At 39.8% G+C, this 23,027-nt stretch overlaps 1 protein-coding gene across 2 annotated transcripts in view; it reads left to right on the top strand.

Annotated features, from left to right (window-relative positions):
• The window catches only part of Csmd1 (CUB and Sushi multiple domains 1), a 1,522,453-nt gene that overhangs the window by 1,085,293 nt on the left and 414,133 nt on the right, over window positions 1-23,027 (top strand). For both annotated transcript variants that reach the window (XM_076913874.1, XM_034520246.2), the window contains exon 9: window positions 14,022-14,146. In XM_076913874.1, coding sequence (XP_076769989.1) covers window positions 14,022-14,146 — 125 coding nt within the window. The remainder of the gene's footprint in view (window positions 1-14,021; window positions 14,147-23,027) is intronic.

Here is a 23,027-nt window from a genome sequence, read left to right as displayed (position 1 = left end):
CGGAAAATCCTCTTTCTTGGCAACAGGACTCTAAACTACAGTTAAAGATGCAAGCTGATGAAGAACCCAGTTTGTATTTCTCTTCACAGCTACTGAACAGCCAGGCTACTCTGCGGAACAACAAGGGGTTAGGCTTGCATTGCACCATAAGCATCTGATCAGAGACATTGACTTTATGTGGGATTCCTAAAACTCAGTGCAAGGCAGTTTGACACATTCTAGCTCTAGTGAGGAGGCTGTAGAAATGGAATCAAACAAGGGGCCAACAGGCAGAAAATATGCCACATGCTGTGACCAGATCAGCCTCTCTGCAGCCAGGCCCACCACTGGGCCTAAATGTGGATTGTCAATCTCTTGTCTCCTGTGTATGTATGACACCAATGTCTAAAGAATAAGGACCTTCCACACTGACTTCTCAAACCCCGGAGGGCAATGGTTTTCTTTCTAGGTGGTTTTGAGTTCAGAGCCCAGACTGAGTAATCTAATCTAGAATGTGCTTCAAGGAGATAGTTCCGTTCTATTGCCTGATGTTTTCTCTGGGCTTCTCAATTCTGTGGGCTTTATGCTCCAATGACCTGATTTGGAGCCACAAAGTTGTAGTAACATGATGACTTTGAAAGAAAGAACAGCACATGAGCTATTCAAGAGGTGCTTATAACCTGAGCCCAGGGTACCTCTATTAGCGGATCATAAGCCATAATGTATACTGACCACTTTGCCAACAATGATGCTTGCATGACTTATAATGGCATCTAAATTAATGAATGGCTCTCATAGGTTGGTGTGAGTATTTGTGTGAACATATGCCGTATATTTCATACAATGTCTGTGTCTGTGTTCTCCTCCCTGTTCTCATGGTTTCCTCCATTTCTATGTCTGCTTTGGGAGCTGTTCAATTACAAGTAATACAAAGTGAAAGATAAGCCAAAATATTGGAAGGTTTTGCATTGTGTAGATAAAAGCTAAGGAGAAAACATTTACCACAAAGTCTTTGTATACATAGGGCCATTTGCTGATCAATCGCACACTGAAGAGATAAATTCTAAGGCAAAAGCAAACTTGGATCCAGGCACTGATTTCTTGAGCACATGAACTCATGTGTCTGGTTTTTCCAAACTAAGAAGTAAGGAAAAGGCAAGTTCCCTGTCTAGAGATGGTGGAGTCCTCACTGGACACCTCTCCCCAGGAGATGAGTCACCAACTTGTATCTCAGTTAAGATTTCTATTGCTCTGAAGAGACTCCATAACCACAGCATCTTATAAAGGAAAACATTGAATGAGGTTGGCTTACAGTTCAGAGTTTTAGTCCATTATCATCATGGTAAGATGCATGATGGCATGCTGGTAGAATGCTGGAAAAAGTATGTGGGAGTTCTACGACTGGATAGGGAGACAGCAGGAAAAGAATATGAGCCACAAGGCTCAAGCTTCTGAAACCTCAAAGCCCACCCCCAATGACACACTTCCACCAACAAGGCCACACCCACTCTAACAACACCATACCTCTTAATAGTACCATTCACTATGATGAGAGCCATTTTTAATCAAACCATCAGAACATGTCTCTCTTCTTTCATGCCTTCTAAGGCACAGTGGGCTCATTCATGAAGCCTACTTCTTCTTAACTCAAGAAGTTAAGAAGAAGACACTTTCTAGCTGGTTGCACTGCAAGTGCTTCTCTGAGATTAGGCTGTGTGGGAACTCTGTTTTATCCTCACCATTTCTCAGCCTCTGACTAAGACCCCTGAGAATGATATTTGATCCCTAAACCCCTGGCCTCCTCACATGCTCCTACCCCCATGGAGATGTGTTGTAAAGGCTGGCAAGATCCATATTAGATATTTTCTTGAAAAGAGTTCTGCAGGAAGCCTCTGCCTCTGCCTCTCTCTGCCTCTGCCTCTGCCTCTGCCTCTGCCTCTGCCTCTGCCTCTGCCTCTGCCTCTGCCTCTGCCTCTGCCTCTGCCTCTGCCTCTGCCTCTGCCTCTGCCTCTGCCTCTGCCTCTGCCTCTGCCTCTGCCTCTGCCTCTGCCTCTGCCTCTGCCTCTGCCTCTGCCTCTGCCTCTGCCTCTGCCTCTGCCTCTGCCCTCTGAAAGAGCCACAGTGGGAGAGTAAAGAGACTTATATGAACACTCAGCCATCAAGATAACCAAGTTTCTTCCCTGGTTCTAATTTTTCTGGGACCTGCCTTACCCACGTACACCCTCTGCTTTCCTGCTCCTTCTAGAACTTCCTGGAAGTGGCTTCTGCCTTCTTAAGAATCATGATTTCTAAATACAAGAATTTCACTTTCCCCTTTTCAGGACAAAGACATCTTGTTTGGTAAATAGCAGGACCCTGTGAATTTAGATAGATTTAGAAGATTCAAATTAAATTTCCCCATAGGAAAATTTATACATTCTTTTCAACGTGCCATTTCTGAGAGCTAGTGATGGTTTGGAAGTCACTGCTCACTTGGAGAAAACTTTTCAGCAACATTACAGCTGGTTGAACCCTTGCACTGTTCCGTTTGCACCGCTGTAGGGTCTTTCAGGACTGTTAGCCTACAGTACCTAAAAGTCACATGAAATATGTGTTCCCTTTCTGTCCTCAGGCTGAAGAGAGCCATCTACTCTCAGATGTGTATTTAGTGCTGCCAAATTGCCTTGGCAGCTTGAGAAGATGAGTGTAGAAGCCATCACTGTATAAGAAAAAAATGACCCAGAAATGACTTATGTGAAGAAATCACAAGACTCATAAAAGGCATTCTGATATCTGCAGCCACGCACATTTGTCTTTGAGATGATGGGGTTTTCTGGAATGCTGAGCCAGCCTTCCCAGTGCATGGCCAATTTGCTTAGAATGGTCTTGGAGACACTCTCCTTCTCATTTATCAAGGAGGTGTCCTTCGGCTACTAGAGAACTTCCATGTGTGTATATATCTGATTCCTTCTTGAATGGTAGGACTCATGTGCTGGGAGATCCTGAGGCAGCAGACAGCAGTGTATTTGATATGATATAAAAGATCACAAAATAGAGTTGCCACACGATGGGGGTGCAGGGTTCCTCTCCCCCCCCCCCAAAAAAAATACTTTTTTGTACTTATCAGACATGATCTGAACACCTCAGGAGTCCACTGTGGAAATGGAGTTCAGTGAATGGGTTTGGGAATTCATCAAGGTGAATTATCCCTGCTAAGCCCATTGGCTTTCTCTCCTATCACCTTGTCTGTTCATACCCTGGTGTTCAAGGTAAAAAAAAAAAAATCCTTCAATCTAAACCTATCATAGAGCAGTAAGTGAACTGAGTTTGGAGTCTCGAGGTGAGAAGAGTGGAGAAGGGAGGCAGGGTGAGTCCCCAGGACTGAGTACTCAGGTTATTGGCATGGCTGTTGGGCGCTTATGTCTGTACAACATGGTTATATGTAACATTTTAATTAACCCAGGCTGCGAAACCAGGTTCATTGTGGTGGACTTGTCATTGAAATACGACACACTCACTTTGTTAATGATTGAAAGCCTAAGATGTGTGCGAGGACCCACACCCCTTCCCCTGCCCCATAAATCTACCAGGCCCAACCTCAACTGCAGTTTCTGGAAGACACTTTTCTGTATTTTCATTAAAGGCAATTGGGTGTTTCTTCACTAACATTCACACAGTGATTGATGGTGATGAGGAATGCGGCCTAATAGCTACTAAAATGAAAGATCTTACAACCCAGAAATTCAGCATATTGTCCTCAGGGATCCTAGTCCAATTCAGAGCTGGCCAGTGAATGTCTTTGCCCAGTAGGAGTAAGGGTAAGGAAGGCCAGGGCAAGGGAATCTGTGGGTTTCCGCACTTTCTCACCTTCCCTTACCAATAGTAACATGGGAAAACACTAGAACTGTCTCCATGGAGCCCTCCTGCCTCATGAACTCTTCTCATATCTGCCATGTGCCAGGCTCTGATAGAGCACTGGGGACCTTCTGTGTAGGATGAGGAGTGACTCAAATGCTCTGAAGATTTTGAAGAATGATTGGCATGTCCCTGACAGGTTTTCTTCCCTCATTTTTTTCTTGCATCAAACGTCAGTTCTCGTTTTCTCAAAGATTACCTTCAATATTGTCCTTATCTGGGTTTCAGGAAATTTTTTAAGACCTTTAACTTATAGATCATTTTTCTTATAAAAGGAAAACATTTTTGATGATTAAAAGAAAGTATGGAGGGATGAAGAAGATAATGGGATAAATGTGAGAGGTTGGGGAGAGGAGAGAAATGACGATGACAAAAGCAGAGGGAACCCAGGCAAGCTGACAGTGCAACAAACAGCAAGCAGCAGAAAGCTGAATTTCAGGAACATGTTCTCAGTGATGCAGAATACAGAGATCTCAGTTGATACTTTAAAGATCCCTAATTTTACTCAACCACTCTTGAGGATGAAAACTGGAGGTCATCAATTGCTCATTAATTTGACTTTTGAATTCTCTATGAGATGTTAAATGCTGTGTCTAGAAAAGAGCCTATGCTCAGGTGAGGACTGGCATCTAGACTGCTCTTGTCATACCCTTTATATTCCCCTACTAGCTTCTCTCTGCCTCTCATCTGGCCACCTCTGGCCTGACAAAGACATGCTTTCCATGTTTGTGGCTTCTTTTTTAAAATATATTTTCATTATAATCTGTTCTGTTTGCGCGCGTGCACGTGTGTGTGTGTGTGTGTGTGTGTGTGTGTGTGTGTGTGTGTGTGAATATATGTACGTATCAGTTCTGGTGGAGTACACATGGTAGAAGACAATTCATAGGAGTTTGTTCTTTTCTTCTACCGTGTACTTTTTGAGAATCAGACTCAGATAATCATGCTTGGTAACAATAATGATTACCAGTTGAACCATCTTGCTGGCACCAGTCAGCTGGCCAATGTAAGGAGCCACAGGAGGTGGGAGAGAAGCAGAATATCCAGCAAGGTTCACGGGACTCTGCCTTCTTCTGTGATCTATGAATTGCCATTTTCTTTCCAGAGACTCCATGCAGTCAGACATAGGATTCCTCAGGCCTTAGTGAAGATGGGGGACAGTGTTTTAGTATCCTAGATTTTCAAACACATGAGAAAGATTTAGGGATTGTGGATGACACAAGGCTCAAAGATTCTGAAGCCTTCATCTCACTTATAGTTTCAACCCTGTCCCCTCAGCTTCCCTACCCCCTTTAAAACTGGCCTGTTTCCCTCTTATTCATGTGTGTGAGTGAGCACGTTTACAGTACATGCAGCCATGTTTACACATGTGCACATTTGGCTCATGCAACCATGTGCACACATGTACACTCCCATGTAATTATATATATATATATATATATATATATATATATATATATATATATATACATATACATATACATATACATATACATATACATATACATATATATATATGTACATGTTGGATAGATCCACTTTTGGGTAGGACACACTCATGTGTGCATATACATGCATGGTAGATGTGCTCCTCTCTGTGTACATGCATGCTTGTTTGTGGGACATACCCATGCATACTATATACTTGTGTACATATATGTGCATGGTGGATGCATTATGTGCATACTCATGTCACAGATGCATACTCATGAACATTTTTCAGCGTTTCTACACCCTCTAACTCCACCTTGTGAAAATATTTCCACTGAAACCCAACTTCTCTCTATCTCTTAGGAAGTGACTACAGACATTCTGGTCCTGTGTCCCTTGGGTTAACTTTATTAGGAAACATATGACAAGTCATGGCTTAAGTTCATCATGAAAGACAAAGCTGGCTCAAAAGTTTGTATTTTCTGTGCTGAATAGGAGGGAGGGATGTGTGTTGAAATAGACTTGACCAATGCCAGTCATTGCTCAGTATGATATTCTGACTGGGCTATTTGGACACAGTGTAATGTCTGTCTATGTCTTCTATGTATCATTTATGTATCAGTATATCATCTATCTTTCATTTATCGATTTATTATCTAATTTGTTTATAATTTATCATCATCACTAGTCTGTATATCTTACATCAATCATCTGTTTGTCATATATTATCCTATACCTATCTATCATATATATTTTTCTCTAATTATGTTTGTGTATCTTTCTATTTATCTATCTATCTATCTATCTCTATCTATCTATCATCTATCTATATATCTATATATACATATGTTAGTTATCAATGGTCTTTCTTTTATTTATCTATCATGTATCATTTATTATTATCTATATATTTGTCTGTCATCTATTATTTATCTATGTGTCTTACTTTCATCTCTCTAGTCTGTATTTACCTGTATCTAGCTATTGCCATCACTATCATAAATTTATTAGTCTATATCTATCATTCAATAGTCAACCTTCCTGCATCTATTATCTCTGTGTGTGTGTCTGTCATCTTACATAAACATCTGTTTACAGCTTGGGGGCAAGAGTTAGCTAACAGACACGGGGATGTTTCTAGACAGGAGAGATAACTTGTCATGCCCTAGGCACAGTAGCATAACATTTTGACAACAATTAATTGAATTTCAGAATAGCTATGAGAAGATTTTAAACATTTCCAATCTAAAGAGATGGGCAATGCCTGTGGTGACAGATGGATGTGCCCTTTTTATGTGATCATGGTATATTGTCAACATGAACTGAAATACCACATTGGATCTCTAATTTATTACTGCTAAATGTGGTGGTTTGAATATTCTTGGCCCATGGAAAGTGACACTATTAAAAAGTGTGCCTTATTGGAGAAAGTGTATCCTTTTTAGAGAAAAATGTGTCACCGTACAGGTGGATCTTTGAGGTCTCATATATATGCTGAAGTCTGCACACTGTGATCCAGAGCCTCCTCTTATTTGCCTGAAAGGCAGTCTTTTGGCTGCCTTCAGATCAGGATATAGAAATCTTAGCTCCTTCTCCAGCACCATGTCTGCCTGGATACTTTTATGCTTTCCATCATGATGATAATTGACTAAACCTTTGAAACTGTAATCTAGCCCCAATTAAATATTGTTCTTCATATGAGTTGCCAGTGGCCATGGTGTTTCTTCACTCTAAGACACTGCGTAACAATGATAAATATTAAAGCTGGAAAGATGTGTCAATGGTCAAAGCATTCTTGCAGAGGGCTAGAGTTTAGTTTCTAGCACCGTGTTAGTTGGCTTCCTCTGTAAATTACTGCCTGTATCAGTGCTTCTTAACCTTTAGGTTATGACTCCTTTCATGAGTTGAATAACCCTTTCATAATAGTAGCATATTAGATATCCTGCACATCAGATATTTTCATTACAATTCATAACAGTAGCAGAATTACAGTTATAAAGTAGCAACAGAGATAATTTCATGTTTGGAAGAAACTACAACATGAATAACTGTATTAAAGGACTATGACATTAGAAAGAGTGAGAACCACTAGTCTAGATCCAAGAGAATCTGATGCCCTCTCCTGGACTCTGCAGAAACCTGTACATATGTGGCAGAACTACCCACCATAACCACCCCCCACACATGAACATACATGTAAGTGAAATACATCTTATAAAAATAAATCAATTAATTTGAAGTAGAATTACAAATCTTTCTGGCTTCTTCAGCATATTCTGCAGATGGTTGTGGGGCTGCAGACAGGGGTAAGCTGCTCTGTCCATCCCCTCTTGGCCAGTGAGAATGGTGAGCCCTCAGTCACATCAGCACTATCCGATTTGGGATTCAAATTTAATACTTAAGTCATTCTAGATTTTTTCCCACAATTAGTTGAACCACCATTGTTTGAAACGTTGATAAATTATCATTTTCAAGGAACCCCATATTTAGAGGTAGTTTGTGTTAGATCAAACATATCTAGAAATTGTTCTTTCACCTCAGAAGACTCTTCTCATTGCAGTAGGTAACGTTAAATAAATGTCAATGAATGAAGTGTTTCACCAAATTGAAAGCTGAGGGATGAGGGTTTTAGAGTGGGGAACTTTGAAGCAAGTGGAGACTATTTTTCTCTATTGTATTCTATTTGAAAGGCAAAGTCCTCTGGCTTCCATCGTTCCACTTAAACTTGCCCTTTGCATAATAACAGTGCATAATATATCTACAACTTTTTCATTCCCCTATACTTGTCTTCATTGTGAAGCTTAATTATTTTAAATGCCCTATATATTTCTGCCAATGAAAAGATAGATATTTTCCTGGAATCATATCTGAAGAAAACTATGAAAACAAGATTAGTCATTCTGATATATCTAATATACAGTGTCTCAAATATAGTGATAATAAGTCAATGAAAACTTGGTTTGCTGTGTATTTGAAGCACACATGGCTTTTAAACTAAACTAATTTGTGAGCCTGAATAAGACAAAACCGAAGCTCAAGTCAATAAATTAGAAGCCAGGCCATATTTCTTTTTCACCACATCTTGGTCCATTACTGAGACAATTGGCTTAGGTTTTGCTTGAGGGTCACCCCCTGGGCTGTGTTTCGACCTGCAGTCAGATAGAAGGCTGGCCATTGTTAATAAATTCAATGCTTTAATGTCAGAATTGTTCTACTATCTATTGAGGCCATTCGACTATGCCCTGTAAAGATTTCAGAATACTAGTGAAGTTTTGTGTGGTTCTCTGAATGGCTTGGAAAGAAATAATGAGATCACTGGAGCACAGCCTTCTGAGAAAGACTGACTATACAGGAAGATGCCCAGTTCTGGGAAAACTCCTCTCTCAAGGCTGGAAGGGGTTCCTGAAGGTGTCTTTGGAAAATTGTGCGTGTCAGAGCCTCCCATTAATAAGAGTAGACAGTCTAAGGATGGCATCTTAACAGGTTTTAATTTCATAGAATAGTACAATTACTAGTAATTAGAAGAGATACTTACAATAGTTCTACTGAAAAATACTTGAGTGTTTTCTGCTCTATAGATGTAACTAGAACTGATGGTACTTGGATCCTTAGTTACAGGTAGCTCGGAGTCATGTTTCATTCCTTGTTACATGTTTATACTAAGTACCATGATCCTTATTCACGGTTCAAATTGTATTCTGTCAAATATTTCTAATAGTAGCTTTGTCAAACATGGCCTTATTGTTGGATGCCATCTCTGGCAGCATAGCCTCATAATTTGGCCAGACACTTACAATGCTGTCACAAATGAGACTGATGAGTCACGGGGTCAAAACTGACAAATGGAAATGGAATATTCTATGGTATACAATGAATCTTGAAATGTGTAATCATTGCATGTGCCAGAATCCAGCTAACTAGCATGTTATCATCTGGTCGTAATTCCTGATGATGATATTTAACATCTGTGTCAGCAATTTTCAAAAAAATAATATGCCATGCATTTTGTGTTAATGTTGCTTGCTGTCTACACATGAGACCATCAGCACTCATGTTTCTTGTAATTGGGCTTGTCTGTCCTATAGACAGTATTTCTGAGAGCTGTCGCCATCTTCCAAACCATGATGATGAGATTCTTCTCTGTGTGTCTGTGACTTCTAGTCTGTAACTTCTCAGGTATAAGTAGGGTATGTAGTGTATCTTTCTATCTCTGAGCAAAGTGGTCCCATGATTCATCTGTGGTGTTGCGAGTAACAGAAGGTCCCTCTTTTTGCCTTCTGGGTACACACTACACTTCATTTGTCTGTATTTATCTGCTGTTGTTTACTTGGTTCTGTATTGTGCTTGCGATTTCCAAAGCTGGGATTATGCACATTACTCTGATATTGATTCTACTTTGTTCATCTATTTGGCCAGCCTAGATACTGGGGCACATAATAGTTCTTTAAAAAAAAAAACCCTCTGGAGAGTTTTCATGTCATTTTCCACAGTTGTTATACTAATTTATTTATGTTCCTCCTAATAGTACACAAGCTTGCCCTTATTTTTGCATCATCACAGACCAATACAACTTTTCTTCTTATTATAGCAGTACTATGACACCATTCAATATCTTTTTGTGGCTCTTTAAACATATTTTACTAATTCTTTTGAGAATTTATTATAACAATTGATTCATCCACTCATTCACTGTTCTACTTCTCCCGATTTCATAGTCCAGTTTGTATCGTCCATACATGAATGAGTTTGGAGACATCCATGGGTACATGCTTGATCCACCAGGGATCAAACTCTCTCTTCACTAGAATCTGTCAACTGCCATTAAGTCCAAAGTTAGAGGTCACAACTTCATGAACTTTTCCTCCCTCTGTGCTGGAATGCTTACTGGCCTCATCCATACAAACCATGAGTTCCTGAGTGTTGTCCTATCAGGACTTGAAGACAATGTTTTCCTCATGTCCTCCCTGATATCTAAATCTTATAGTGTTTCCACTCTCATCCATGATTGTCCCAAACCTTTGGGCAGTTAATATAGATGTCCCATGTGTGGCTGAGCACAGCACTGAAACTTGTTCCCTATGTTCTGATCAGTTGTGAGTTTCTGCATCAACTACTTTGCAATACACAGACAAAAAAAAAAAAAAAAAAAAAAAAAAAAACCCTGCTCTGATTAGGTAAGAGAGCAATGCTGTCCATATAGAGACACAGTGTAGGGGACCACTTTGACACTGTGCCCACTTTGCAAAGTAATTGCAATAGATTCACCTCCAGGGCCCAGGACCTCCTCTTTTGCTTGTTCCTTCATAGTGTTGCAGCATCGGGTGTCTGTTTCCTCCAGTGAAGCCATGCTGAAGTCCAAGCAGAGAGGTTAGTCACCTCCATAACATTTGTGAAACTCTTGCTCCCATGAAATCCCCAGTGGCATGTCTTGCCACTCCAGTGCTTATAGTTCAGTGTTTATAGATGCCTAACACTGTTGATGAAAATTCCCAATAAGTATATACCTGACTTCTCTGTGTCTGTTAACAAATGTCTATGGCATCATAAGCAATATGTGATTGTTTATTTGTTTTCAGACAAAATCTCAATGTGTAGCTCTAGAAAACTTGGAACTCCTTATGTAGAACAGGCTGGCATGGAACTCACAGAGATCCACCAACCAGCCTCAGTCTCCCAAGTGCTAGGACTAAAGTTGTGTGCTATCGTACCATTATTGCCACCATATTCATACAGGGAACCAAGAGTAAGTAATTACACTGGCCTGTATTGTTTAGGGGCTCTCCAGGACAACCTCTGTCCCCCACTAGTCAACAGCTAGAGGAAAAGTAACACACACTAACTCTGGGCTTTTTGTTTAATGACCTGGATACTGACAGAAACATGGTCCCCTGTAAGTGTAATGCTAGCTAAATGATTTTATATAAAAATGGTGTGTGTGTGTGTGTGTGTGTCTGTGTGTGTGTAACTTATAAAATAGTAGGCTTCCATATGGCTTTCTCAAACATCCTTGATTTTAGTTAGTTCTCCTCTACCCTTTCCTCTCTCCCAATACCCATCCATGTCCCCACCTGAACCTCCTGCTCCATTATCCACCTTTCTTCATTTCACCATTGTCTATGATTCTCCCCTCCTTAAGATCTTTCAGCCCACTTCCCATCAATGATAATTTCTAGTTTCCTGACTTCTGTTGGATCCTGGAATCCAAGTTGAACAAACAAAGTTGGAGATCTGATGCTCACTCCCACTTTCTGGATGTGGGTGGCCTTCATAAGTATGTTTTCTGGTTCTACCTGGTTGCCTCTTTCTTTATGGCTGGACAGAATTGTATCACTTATAGCCACCACATTTCACCCTCCATTCTGCTGTTTCCATATCCGGGCTATCGTGAACAGAGATGTGAGGGACATAGCTGAGCATACATATCCGTAGTAGGATACAGTCTATTGCATAGATGCCCAGGAATGGCCATGTTACCCTGAAGTCTGTCTCCACACACTTTAAAATCTGACATTGGTTCGCTCCTGCTTTGAGCCATCTGTTTACTGTATCTGGATGTCACATGTTTTCTCCCTTTTGGTATATGTCTCTTCACTCTGTAAATGTTTTTTTTTCTATACTGAAAATTTGGGGTCAATTTAGCCTGTGATTTGATTGCAGTATATCAGGTGACAGGCAGATATACTAACTCCATTTACCTGCCCTAATATCTCCCACCCTTGAAACAGCATGTTAGCAATTAGCATCTCAGATTAAGAGGGCCACAGAACATTGTGGCAGACTGTCACATTGTTCCTTTTCTGCTACCCCAGTTTTAATCATTATCACTTTGGTTCTTTCACATTCATTTTTTATTAAGGTTTACTTATTGTTATTTTCTTCTCTTATCTCCTTGAGACTTAGTATATTTTATCTATTTCTGCCCATCTGATTCCTAGAGTGTGACATGGTATCTATTCAATGTGCATATGTTCAGAAGAAGTAATGAAAATATAGAAATTCAAGTAAAGACAGGTAGATAGGAAATAAACTGTGGATAAGAAACAGATATGTAATAATTGGTTTTAAGACAAAATTGGTAGATTTATATAACCTATTAACTATAGTTTAGATGTTGAAATAAAGTCTAATCACCAGGGGTTATTGGAGAATGACTACAAATTATAGAGGTTTTTGGAGACAGTCATACTGGCAACGGGACAGAATTACATGTGGTTATAACACATTTTAACCTAAAAGCTCATATTTCATATTTATCTTTTTTTTCAAAATCTGTATTACAGAAGTCCAGTTGTTCTTGGCAGATGGTATAAAGACAGCTTTTTGGACTAATAAACTGGAAATTCCATGTACTTCAAACTCTCTTAAATAAGCACTGGTTTGCATATTAATTCTTATGAAGCAAGATGGAAAAGTAGTTAGGTCATTAACCCATGAATTTTGCCAGTTGGGTTGACTCAGAATTAATGACTTTTTGACACCTTCAGGACTATCACCAGAAAGAGTAGCATGCAATTGTGGGTTGATTTATCATGAGGCTTGAGAAATATTAATTCCAATATCCCTTGTGAGATGTCTCTGCTCCATCAGCAGGAAAGGAAATATGCTTATGTATTCCTTATATTTTATCCATTATCGACCTCATGGATCTACATGGATGGCTGTCATCTCTTCCCCAAAGATTCCTGCTTTTACTCATGTTTGCTCAACATCTAGCTGAGTAGAATTGCTATCCTGCTAATAATTGACCAGTGGGACAGAAAAACACTCCAGCTGTCCACTCCGATGGTAGGCAGGGAAGAATTCAGTGTCCTCAGTGTGATGGTGGCCTCACACACTACCTTGTCCTCTAATGTGCACAGTGCCTCATGCTCCTGTCAAACTGTCATCCTGGACCACGCCCTGTCACTGAGTCCAATAATCACCCTTCATGTTTTTAGATTTGTGTCTGGAGCCAAAACAGTCTTTTATCTTATTCTAGGATGAATGTATTGCTCTTCCCTAAGATAAGTGATAAATGTTTCTTTTCCTGTAAGATGTATTTCTGAATGTTCTAAGGGGTATGGTGATAGTTGATGGTAGGAATATAGATCTTTTGCAGAGACGTTGTATTGGACTCTTTCTTTCCTTGCTTCTGTAAAATATTTAGTCACATAAGACAATTCAGAGTCCAAAATTCACTCATATGTATATTCCTGTTTAATTCATAAACCTTCTTTGGATGCTGCAGCAATGGACTGGCAATTAAGGGCACCAATAGCTATGACAGAGGACCCAGGTTCAGTTCTGAGCACCTACATGGCAGCTCACAAAACATCTGTAACCCAGCCCCTTCTTCTGAACTCATATGTACATGCAGGTGAAACACCCATACACGCTAAATAAATAAATAAATAAATAAATAAATAAAACCTTTAAAATTTTTTGAATGCTACCTCTACTTTCTTCTATTTTTTTGAGGTGACCCTTAAGGTTTACAAGGTGACCCCTCAGCATAATCTTTAGAGAGTTCAATCTTATCCTCATTTGTGTGGCAAGCTTAAGGTTAGCCTGGACTACCTGTGACCTACTCTAAAATTTCTATAACTACCAACACACAAAAGAGTCTCCTGTGGATTCCTGGGTATGCTACATTGTTAGAGCAGAGTGACAGCATTAGATCATCTGCTGGTGTGCTTCTTCTGTTGGTAATTTTGAACTGTCTTCTTCTTTGCGCTGTCTAGGGTTGGTGCAAATGTGCAGTTCTCCTGTGAGGACAATTATGTACTCCAAGGTGCCAAGGGCATCACCTGTCAAAGAGTCACCGAGACCCTTGCAGCATGGAGTGACCACCGACCCATCTGTCGAGGTAAGGTGGCCCAGACTCTCCCTAGGCCAGGATATGCTCCTGAACACAGGGTGAAGTTTACTTGAAAGGCATGTTTAGTAGCAAGGAGAGGATTTGGTAGTATGTGTGTCTTCGTGATGATGTGGGTCAGAAGAAAGTTCCTCAAGGTTTGGTAGGGTGTGATTCCTCTATGGCTACCAAAGTTTTCGTGGTAGAATAGCTATGAGCAAATCTGATACATTGAGCTCACACAAACACATATGCACCATATGTTGGTAGTTCTATTTATATGTGTACAGTGTGTATGCACATAAGGATGTGTAACAAACCTTAAACTTCTAGCCCTTTGGTGGCACTGTGAATGAAATGAGTAACGGAATTTGTCAGCATGGTCTCAGATCTCAGTTTATTAATCACAGGTTTTTCACATCATTTACATTTATTTATTTACATATGCATGTGTGTGGATCTATGGAGGCCAGGATAACTTTGAGAAGATGGTCGTCTCTTTCCAACATTATGGTGGTACTTCGTATAATAAATGCCACGCTGTCTTGCCAGCCATTCATAGTATACTCCTTTAAACTACACTATGATGTGGTTTGCCAAAGAAAATAGTCACCATCAACTTTCTTCAAATGATATACATGAAATTAAGCAGAAATAAAATATCAATACTCTTATGAGATATATAAATCCTATTCTAACGTTTTGAAACCATATAGAGTCCAATAGAAAATTGACTTGGCTGTTTTATATGAAAAACATTTTGAAATTAAATGAAAACTAGGTTTGGACTTTATGTCGTTTTTTGCATCTATCTCATAAGATAACCTGTATGAACTAATAGTTTAAAAAAAAATAAAGCACTAACTGGACCATAGAAATTTTCATAAATAACATCTTCCCCGTCCATGTAGATATTTAGTCAGTTACCAGTTTTGTTCATGTGTGTGCACAGGTGTGTTTACCCATGCATGCATGCATGGAGGCCAGAGTTCAATGTTGAATAACTTTCCTAATAGTTCCCCGCCTTAATTTTTAATTATGGGGTCTATTTGAGCCACCCTTTCATGCTTCCTTAGGATATGTGTGACTTTTTCCCTCGGTATTGGGTTCTACACCTGCCAGGCCTGACTTTTACATGGATGCTGGGGGTCCTCAATCCTAGCATCAGAAGACTTTTAACACTGATCCACCTTTCCAGCCCCTGACCCTTGTAGCCTTTTAAAAGGATGGCTGAATCATGTGTTGTTGTGTTTATAATATTTTTCCACACACACAATGCCCACACTGATCAACAGTCACTGCAGCAGTTTGCAAAGGGCCCTGCCTGAGCACTGCCTGCCAGAGAAGCCCAGTCGACTATTCCTTGTGGATGTTCATGGCTTTTTTGATCACATCTTGAAAGAAAACACTCCAGTCCTTTGAATTGAGAAGTCCTGGTAGATAATATGAACAGTAAATAATGACCCTGTGCTGTGTATTTCCAAAGATGAAATGACAGAAATCATGTACTATCTCACACCTGTGGTCCTGGGACAGAGGAGGCAGAGGGAGGAGGATGCTACATTGTTGGGAGGCCCGGATGCTAACCCTGATTTGACTGTCACTCACTCAGGAAGACAGGTACTGAAACATCCCAGCACCCCAACAGTAGAAGTTGCTTTATTTGCTTTTCAGCTCTGTCAGTTAGATCTATTTTGATTGAATTATCCCCTTTAATGTTCTAGAATACTGTTCTTTTTTACCTGGAGCAAGTTCTTGGGATAGTTTTCTAATAGAGGATATAGTTTACTGGCATTTGCCACAGCAGACAAGATAAAACCTTCAGTACCTTTTAATTTCATGCTGTTTTCCATAGTGGCTTGCAGAGACTGAGCCACCAACCAAAGAGAATGCAGGATGAGACCTAAAACACCCTAGCAGATGTGTAGTTTGGTCTTCATGCGGGTCCCCTAACAATTGGAGCTGGGGCTGTCTCTGACTCTGTTGCCTGCCATTAGATCCCCTTTCCCTACCTGGACTGCCTGGTTGGGCCTCACTGGGAAAGGATGTGTCTAGTCCTACTGCAACTAGATGTCCCATTGTGGGTGTACACAAGGGGGGGGGGGGGCTTCCAGTTCTCTGAGGATAAGGGGAGAGGGAAATAGGGAAAAGTATTTGTAAGGGTGGGACTGGAAGAAAAGGTGGTAGGGGGATGTGATCTGGATATAAAGTAAATCAATCAACAAATAAATAACAACAAAAGCTATGGCTAACAAAATGAGCCAGTGAGTCGGAGTATTTATTGCCAAATCTTCCCATAGGAATTCCATCCTTCCATGTGGTAGAAAGAACTGACTCTCACAAATTGTCCTCTGACCTCCACAGGTCTACTGTGGTACCTATATACCACTCTCCAAAATAAATAAATTAAATGCAATACAAATTTAAAAGAAAATACTAAAGCCACTATATATGTCATACTGATAAATTTTACAGTAGATCAGCGCACACACACACACACACATACATACACACACTCATGTGTTCTTTCAACACTTGAAAAAAAAGTCAAACAAGACTAATGTTAGCCCATTTTATTGTAAAATTTCTAATCAAGCAGAGTTTGAAAGCATTTAATATTTTAAGTAAATAGAAAGTCTAGATATAAACTTTCTTCAGATTCAACTACATATTTATTTAATGAATCCTTGTCTTTAACACTTTAATATACATTTCCTGCATTGAGTTAATTCCACTTATTTGTTTATTCACAAAATTCAATTAATGTAACATAGTGCCTGCTGGCAGGGGGCTGGGATGTTTCTGTGCCTGTCTTCCTGAGTGAGTGACAGTCACATCAGGGTTAACATATGGACTTCCCTGTAGCATCCTCCACCCTCTGCCTCCTCTGTCCTGGGATCACAGATGTGAGATACCTCATGATTTCTATGGTTACACTTTTGAAAATCATTGGGCTTACTTCTAGGAACATGAATGACTCCCAGATTTATAGTGAGCAGAATGAGGCCATTCACAAGAAGAAACCAGAAGTTTTAAACTCAGAACCACTTTATCCCCTCCCCTATGTTTGGACAGGTTCATAGCTCCTTCACAATGTCGTGCCAGCTGTCTTAGTTAGGGTTTTACAGCTCTGGACACCCTGACCAAGGCAACTCTTACAAGGACAATATTTAACTGGGGATGGCTTACAGCTTCAGAGATTCGTTCAATTATCATCAAGGCAGGAACATGACAGTACCTAGGCAAGCATGGCACAGGAGGAGCTGGGAGTTTAACATCTTATTCCAAAAGGAAACAGGATAAGACTGGCCTCTAGGCAGTTAGGACAAATGTCTTAAAGTCTACTACTACAGTGACACTTCCTCCAACAAGGCCACATCTCCAAATAGGGCCACTCTGTGGGCAAGACTATTCGAATCATCACATCAGCTGATCTCACCTGTCTAGACTTGTTCTGAGGATATTACATGCCCCCTATAACACACACACACACACACACACACAGGTAAAGTTCACACCACGCACACCATCTTACAACTATCAAACAGCTAGCTCTAAGCACCAAAATAAAATGGGTGAATTTAGCTTTCTTGATATATTTATTGGATACAAGCACCAGAAATATTTTCTCTACATTGATGTAAAGGTTACAATGTGATGTCTGTATTCTGAACCTTTTCGCACACACTGTTCCACGGGAATACTGTGTGAGTCTGATGGGTCTGAGATGCCTGCCTTCTGACCAGCCATGCTGGGCCTGCCTCATGGATTAACCAGCACTGCTTTAGATACAGTATGTCTGCTTCCCAGCCTTTGAGTCACCAATGCCTTAAGGGTGTTGTGAGGGCACATCTCGGTGACTCATAGCCATTTTTCTGGATGGCATCCATAGCAGAATGGACTTTCTTCAATTAAAATCCATAGGTTTTCCAGACTGGCCCTTTTCAAGTGTGAAGATGTCCTCATTCCTTCCTTTGAATGACCCCTTACTGACGCCTGATGACGGATTGACTCACTGATCACAACGAGCTAAAAATTGAGCTCTTCTCTATTTCTATAAAAAGATGATGCCGTGTCTCTAACAAGTACAGAGAAGTGGATATCACACTTCTCTAAGTTTCAAATAGTTCTCAAAATAGATTGTAGAAGCATTTGACAAGCTATGGGTGAGTTCCATACTGGGGGTGCAATCTACTCAAAGCTGACTGTGGGGACATTTATCCAGCTGTGAAAAGTTCCCTACAGTGAATGCAATGTCCAAAGCTCATTTTTGCCACCCTTACATGTAGTTTGTAGAGCGATAACAACCTGGTGTGGATTCCTCATTTCATTCCTGGATATTATGAGAGCCCATGGATTAATCATGTCAGGCATATATTCCAAAGCCAGTCTTCTATCACATAGGACTGACTACTCTGAGCATTGAGACCAAGATAAACATAAGGATATTTAAGGTCACTGGATAAAGTAAGCCCTGGTCTTTAAGGTTCCCAGCTCCACAAAGAGTCTCTATCTATTAGGTTATTACCGAGCCTTCTCTCCTTGGGGAGTGTCTGATTGAAGCTGTAGGTAACACACTATGAGTCACAAGTGACCCTGGGTCTTGAAGCTGGTGTGGTTTGCCAAAGCTTGCATTATCTAATTAGCCTGGAGGACTGGGGACATTACCTTTCCCTCCAGTTACCAAACAGATGAATGTTGTCTCAGCTCAGTAATTACACAAGGGAATCCATATTCCATTTGAAATTATGCATAGTTCATTTAGAGATATGAAAACAGCTATTATGATTTTTTTTCTCAGGGTAAAACATTACAAGCTGTTTAAAACTGCATAAGCATCCTTAACTGGCAATAGGAAAAAAAATAAGCAAACAAAAAAGACAAGGAGATGATATAGCTTTATTTAAGTGAAATATTCGGGTTGGTATTTCATCTCTTGAGCCCTAGAGAAGATGAATACAGAAGGGGTCTCTACGCTGATGTGCCTTCCTGGTTGGATCTAACATGAGGACTTGATTGGTTCCTTGCATTGAAAGGGCACATAAGAAAAGTGAAGTGTTATTTTCCATTGTAACCCCAGTTACACAAAAGTTAATTGGAGGCAGCCTGGGTCACAGCATAGAGTTATTATTACCTGAGGATTCCAGGTGAGGTTAACTAGAATTATCCTTAACGTATTAACTTGTCATGGACTGAGGCTGTTATGCATTTTCCTTTCTCTCCAAGTTTTACGCCTTTGCAGAAGTGACCTTTTAAATGGTAATGAAAAGATTATTTACACCAGAGAAAAGCTTTATGCTGTTGCATCACAGGTCTAGCATCAATAATAGAATTATATTTCATATAGTGGTTATTTGTCTAAGCAGTTGTGGTAGAGAGTTAAAGGAAACATCACAGAGATTCCTTGGTTGTTCTGAGTTAGCAGAAGTACCTGTGACTGGAAATTGTTGAGCTTTGAAATTGAAGGGTACTTAGGAAAACTGTATTTTTCTGCATATTTTTTCAAGGTGTTTCTGTAAGGGATGGATTCATAATTATATTGCCTGGCTATACTGTGGACAGACAATAACCTGGAATGAACAGAGTTGGTGCCAATCCCATATGGGAGCCATGGCTACTGGCCTTGCTTTTCTCCACTGTACATCTTGTACCTTTGTCAGATGTCAGTGCATCTGAAATCTTTCTGTTACCCATTTTCTCCCATCACCAACTTCATTCTCTGGACCTCTCCCCAACTCTCTCATTTCCTGACAGCATGGTGTATCTGAATTTTTCCTTAAATATTGCATGTGTTTCTTTGTTTCTTGATTCATGCAAGGAATTTAGTTAGCCTCAATCTCTGCTGTAACCTTGGTGTTCAGATCATGGTAGGCAGTCAGCAGTTCTTCCACATGTATACTGAAATGTCAAAGCCATGTGTGAGAACAGGCTCTTGTCCTTTAGTACAGTTCTCAGATGACTCTTGGGTACAATAATAGTTTCTATGGTAATCAAGCACAGTAAGAGACTTTAGACAAAACAGATGGGACACAGAGGCTGGTAACTGCATGTGGTGGCCCTGGACCCCAGGTAAGAAGACAGGTAGCCAAGCAACCCTTAACTCCGGCACCCTAATCTCTGTCCTCATTTCAGATGATCATGTAGACATTTTAAAATAATAATTTATTATCTTAAAAACTACAAGAAATATACTGTATATTATATATCATATTGTTTATATATTAATCGTATATATGCTAAATATATTCTATAATATATGATCTAGTGATTTGTTTCAAAAGCTTCCCATGTGATTCCAGCTGTTGTGATAATTTAAGGATATTGAAATCAAATTTTTTACCCATTAGCTAATTTGAATAAATTGTTATAATAGAATGGGAAGGATATCCTAGGATCTAAATAAATAAGTAAATACTTTTATTTTATTGTATTATAATTTGTTTTGAGACCTGGTTTTACCTTTAGCTTATACTAGCATCAAACTCATGGAAACCCTCCTGCTTTATAGTCACAAGTGCTGGGATGTCAGGTTTGAACTCCCAAACCCAGAAATTCTTTAGGTGAGTTGGGTCATGTGAAGGAGCTGTGTTTTTCATTTAATATATTCATCAGTCAGGTGATAAATGTTCACTGCTGCCTCTAGGAAGAATGGATTTATGTATGAATATAATGTGTTTTGACTAGCCCCCCTCCATTTTTCTCCCATCCTGTTGCTCCCTTCCTCCTCTACCCCTTCTCCATTCCAACTTCGTGTGCTACTTTACTTAATCTTGTGAGTCACTTGGTGCTATCTGTAAGTACATGGAAATAGGACCACTCATCAAACCTTGGGAACCCTGAAGAAAACTTACATTCTCACCCCAAACAGCCATCCTTTATCTACAGCTCCTTAGTTAGGGTGCAGCTTCATAAATCGCTCCCTCACCTGTGGATGACTTGATCATGTATAGTCTTGTGTTTGCAGTCACAATGTCTGTGAGTTCATATGTGCAATTATCTTGTCATGTCCAGAAAATAATGTTTCAATACAGATACACACTACTTCTGGTTCTTACCGTCTGTCTACACGCTCCTCCATAATGTCCCCTTAGCTTTGGGATTTAACAAGCACCATATTAAGTGAAAAGTCCATTTTTTCTTCTTAAAGAATTACATTTTCAACACATTGTTTTATAAATTCTCATTTTATTTGGAATGTATAATTATCAGTGAATCTTGAGGCTACACACATAGAAACCTCTCCAGGGGCAACCTTTGTTCCACATTAGGGCACAGTGACTGCTCGAGGACATTTAGCATGAATAAGATATTATATTGTCAGATGTTGACTGGGGCCAGGTCTTCAGAAGAGTGACAGTAACACTGAACTACACTGCACATAAGCACACATCTTGCATGTTGGTGACACGAAACACAAAGATTACTCTTAAAGGTCCTGGTTCCTGGTGCATAGTGATTACTTATGTAGTTTAAAGACTTCATGGACTGTTTGAATGTCTAGTTAGGAAAACAAGCACTACAAGATCAGAAGTTGCTTTATCTTCAAAAACATCATAAAACTTCCCACTGCCAACCAGGGCAGGCCGCTCCAGCTCTCTCAGATCATAGGAGCTTCATGCCTTTACAATAAGAAGCAAGAAACTTCTTTGTCTGAGTAAAAATCAGAGGGCATTGCAGAGGTTCAGACTTCTGGATTTCTGACTCAAAGATTGTGTGAGTTCCCAGAGCTTTCTATCTGCTCCTGTTCAGGTACAGCTGGCCAAGTTCCTACCAGCCTCATTCCCATTCTGTAATGGAGCCTATGCACACCCTTTCTTTTTTGTCTTCCAACAAGACTTCTCTTACATCATGTGGGCTATTGAAGGTCCAACAGAAGGAGAGTGGCACATGCTGACCGCAATTACTAAGCTCCCTTGACCCATTGATGTTCCGTTACTGCCTCCTATTCAATGGAACACTCCATCTTGCTTCATATCTTCTCTTCTGATGCTCTTTTCTACCTGTCTCTTCTTAACCTCATAATTTGTTTGTTTGTTTGTTTGTTTGTTTGTTTAACCTGAGTGGCACTGTGGTTGAAAACAAGGGCTTCATACATGCTAAGCAAGGACTCTACTACTGATTTACATGTTTAGTTAACTATTTTATTTTTTTGTGACAGCTCAGTAAAAACACAGACTCCCTGTAAGAATCATTTCTCAGAAATGTGTGTGATAAATTTCATGAAGTTCTGAATCAAAGTTTTGGTAAGTCAGTTGAAAGGTTATACTTCAACACAGGCCACAGAGGCACACAGCAAGGGAAGGGGCAGTGTTAGATTCTGTGAACTTTTCTGCTAGGGATAGTGGGGCCTAGTGACTGGAGGAGGCCAAATCGTCAGTGGGAATGTAGTGGAATAACTTCTGACATCTTCAAATATGTCTTCTCAAAGCTTAACTACTTAGCTATCTCTGTCATTACCCTTATTCAAAGCCAAACCAATATATATTCATGATTAACAATGTATTTACACGAACTTTTAATTATGAGGTGTAGCAAAGTTGAAACACAACATAAAGACACTATTACTCAAGATATATCAGTGGAAACTTTTATTAAGACTTTTTAGCTAATGCCAGCAATGTAAACATGCTTTAGACAAATTTCACATTAGAAGTTGATCTTTTCTGAAAACATGTTCTTAAAATACACATATTACAGAGTGAAGATCAGCATCTAGAGTAGGTCCATGCTCGCAGAAAGCTCTTGTGGGCAACCTGTGGAGCTACTCTATGCCCAAGAGGATTTGAAAAACTAGTCTCATCCTTTATTTTAACAATTCCTTTAGGTAGAAAATGCTGGTATTTAAAATGTCATATTTAATGTGTTTATGCATATAGAATTGACAATTTTTTAG

Source organism: Arvicanthis niloticus, chromosome 16 (genome assembly GCF_011762505.2).
Source record: "Arvicanthis niloticus isolate mArvNil1 chromosome 16, mArvNil1.pat.X, whole genome shotgun sequence".
Classification (NCBI taxonomy): Eukaryota; Metazoa; Chordata; class Mammalia; order Rodentia; family Muridae; genus Arvicanthis; species Arvicanthis niloticus.
The sequence above is the reverse complement of the archived record's forward strand: the minus strand, read 5'-3'. Positions and strand labels throughout refer to the sequence as shown.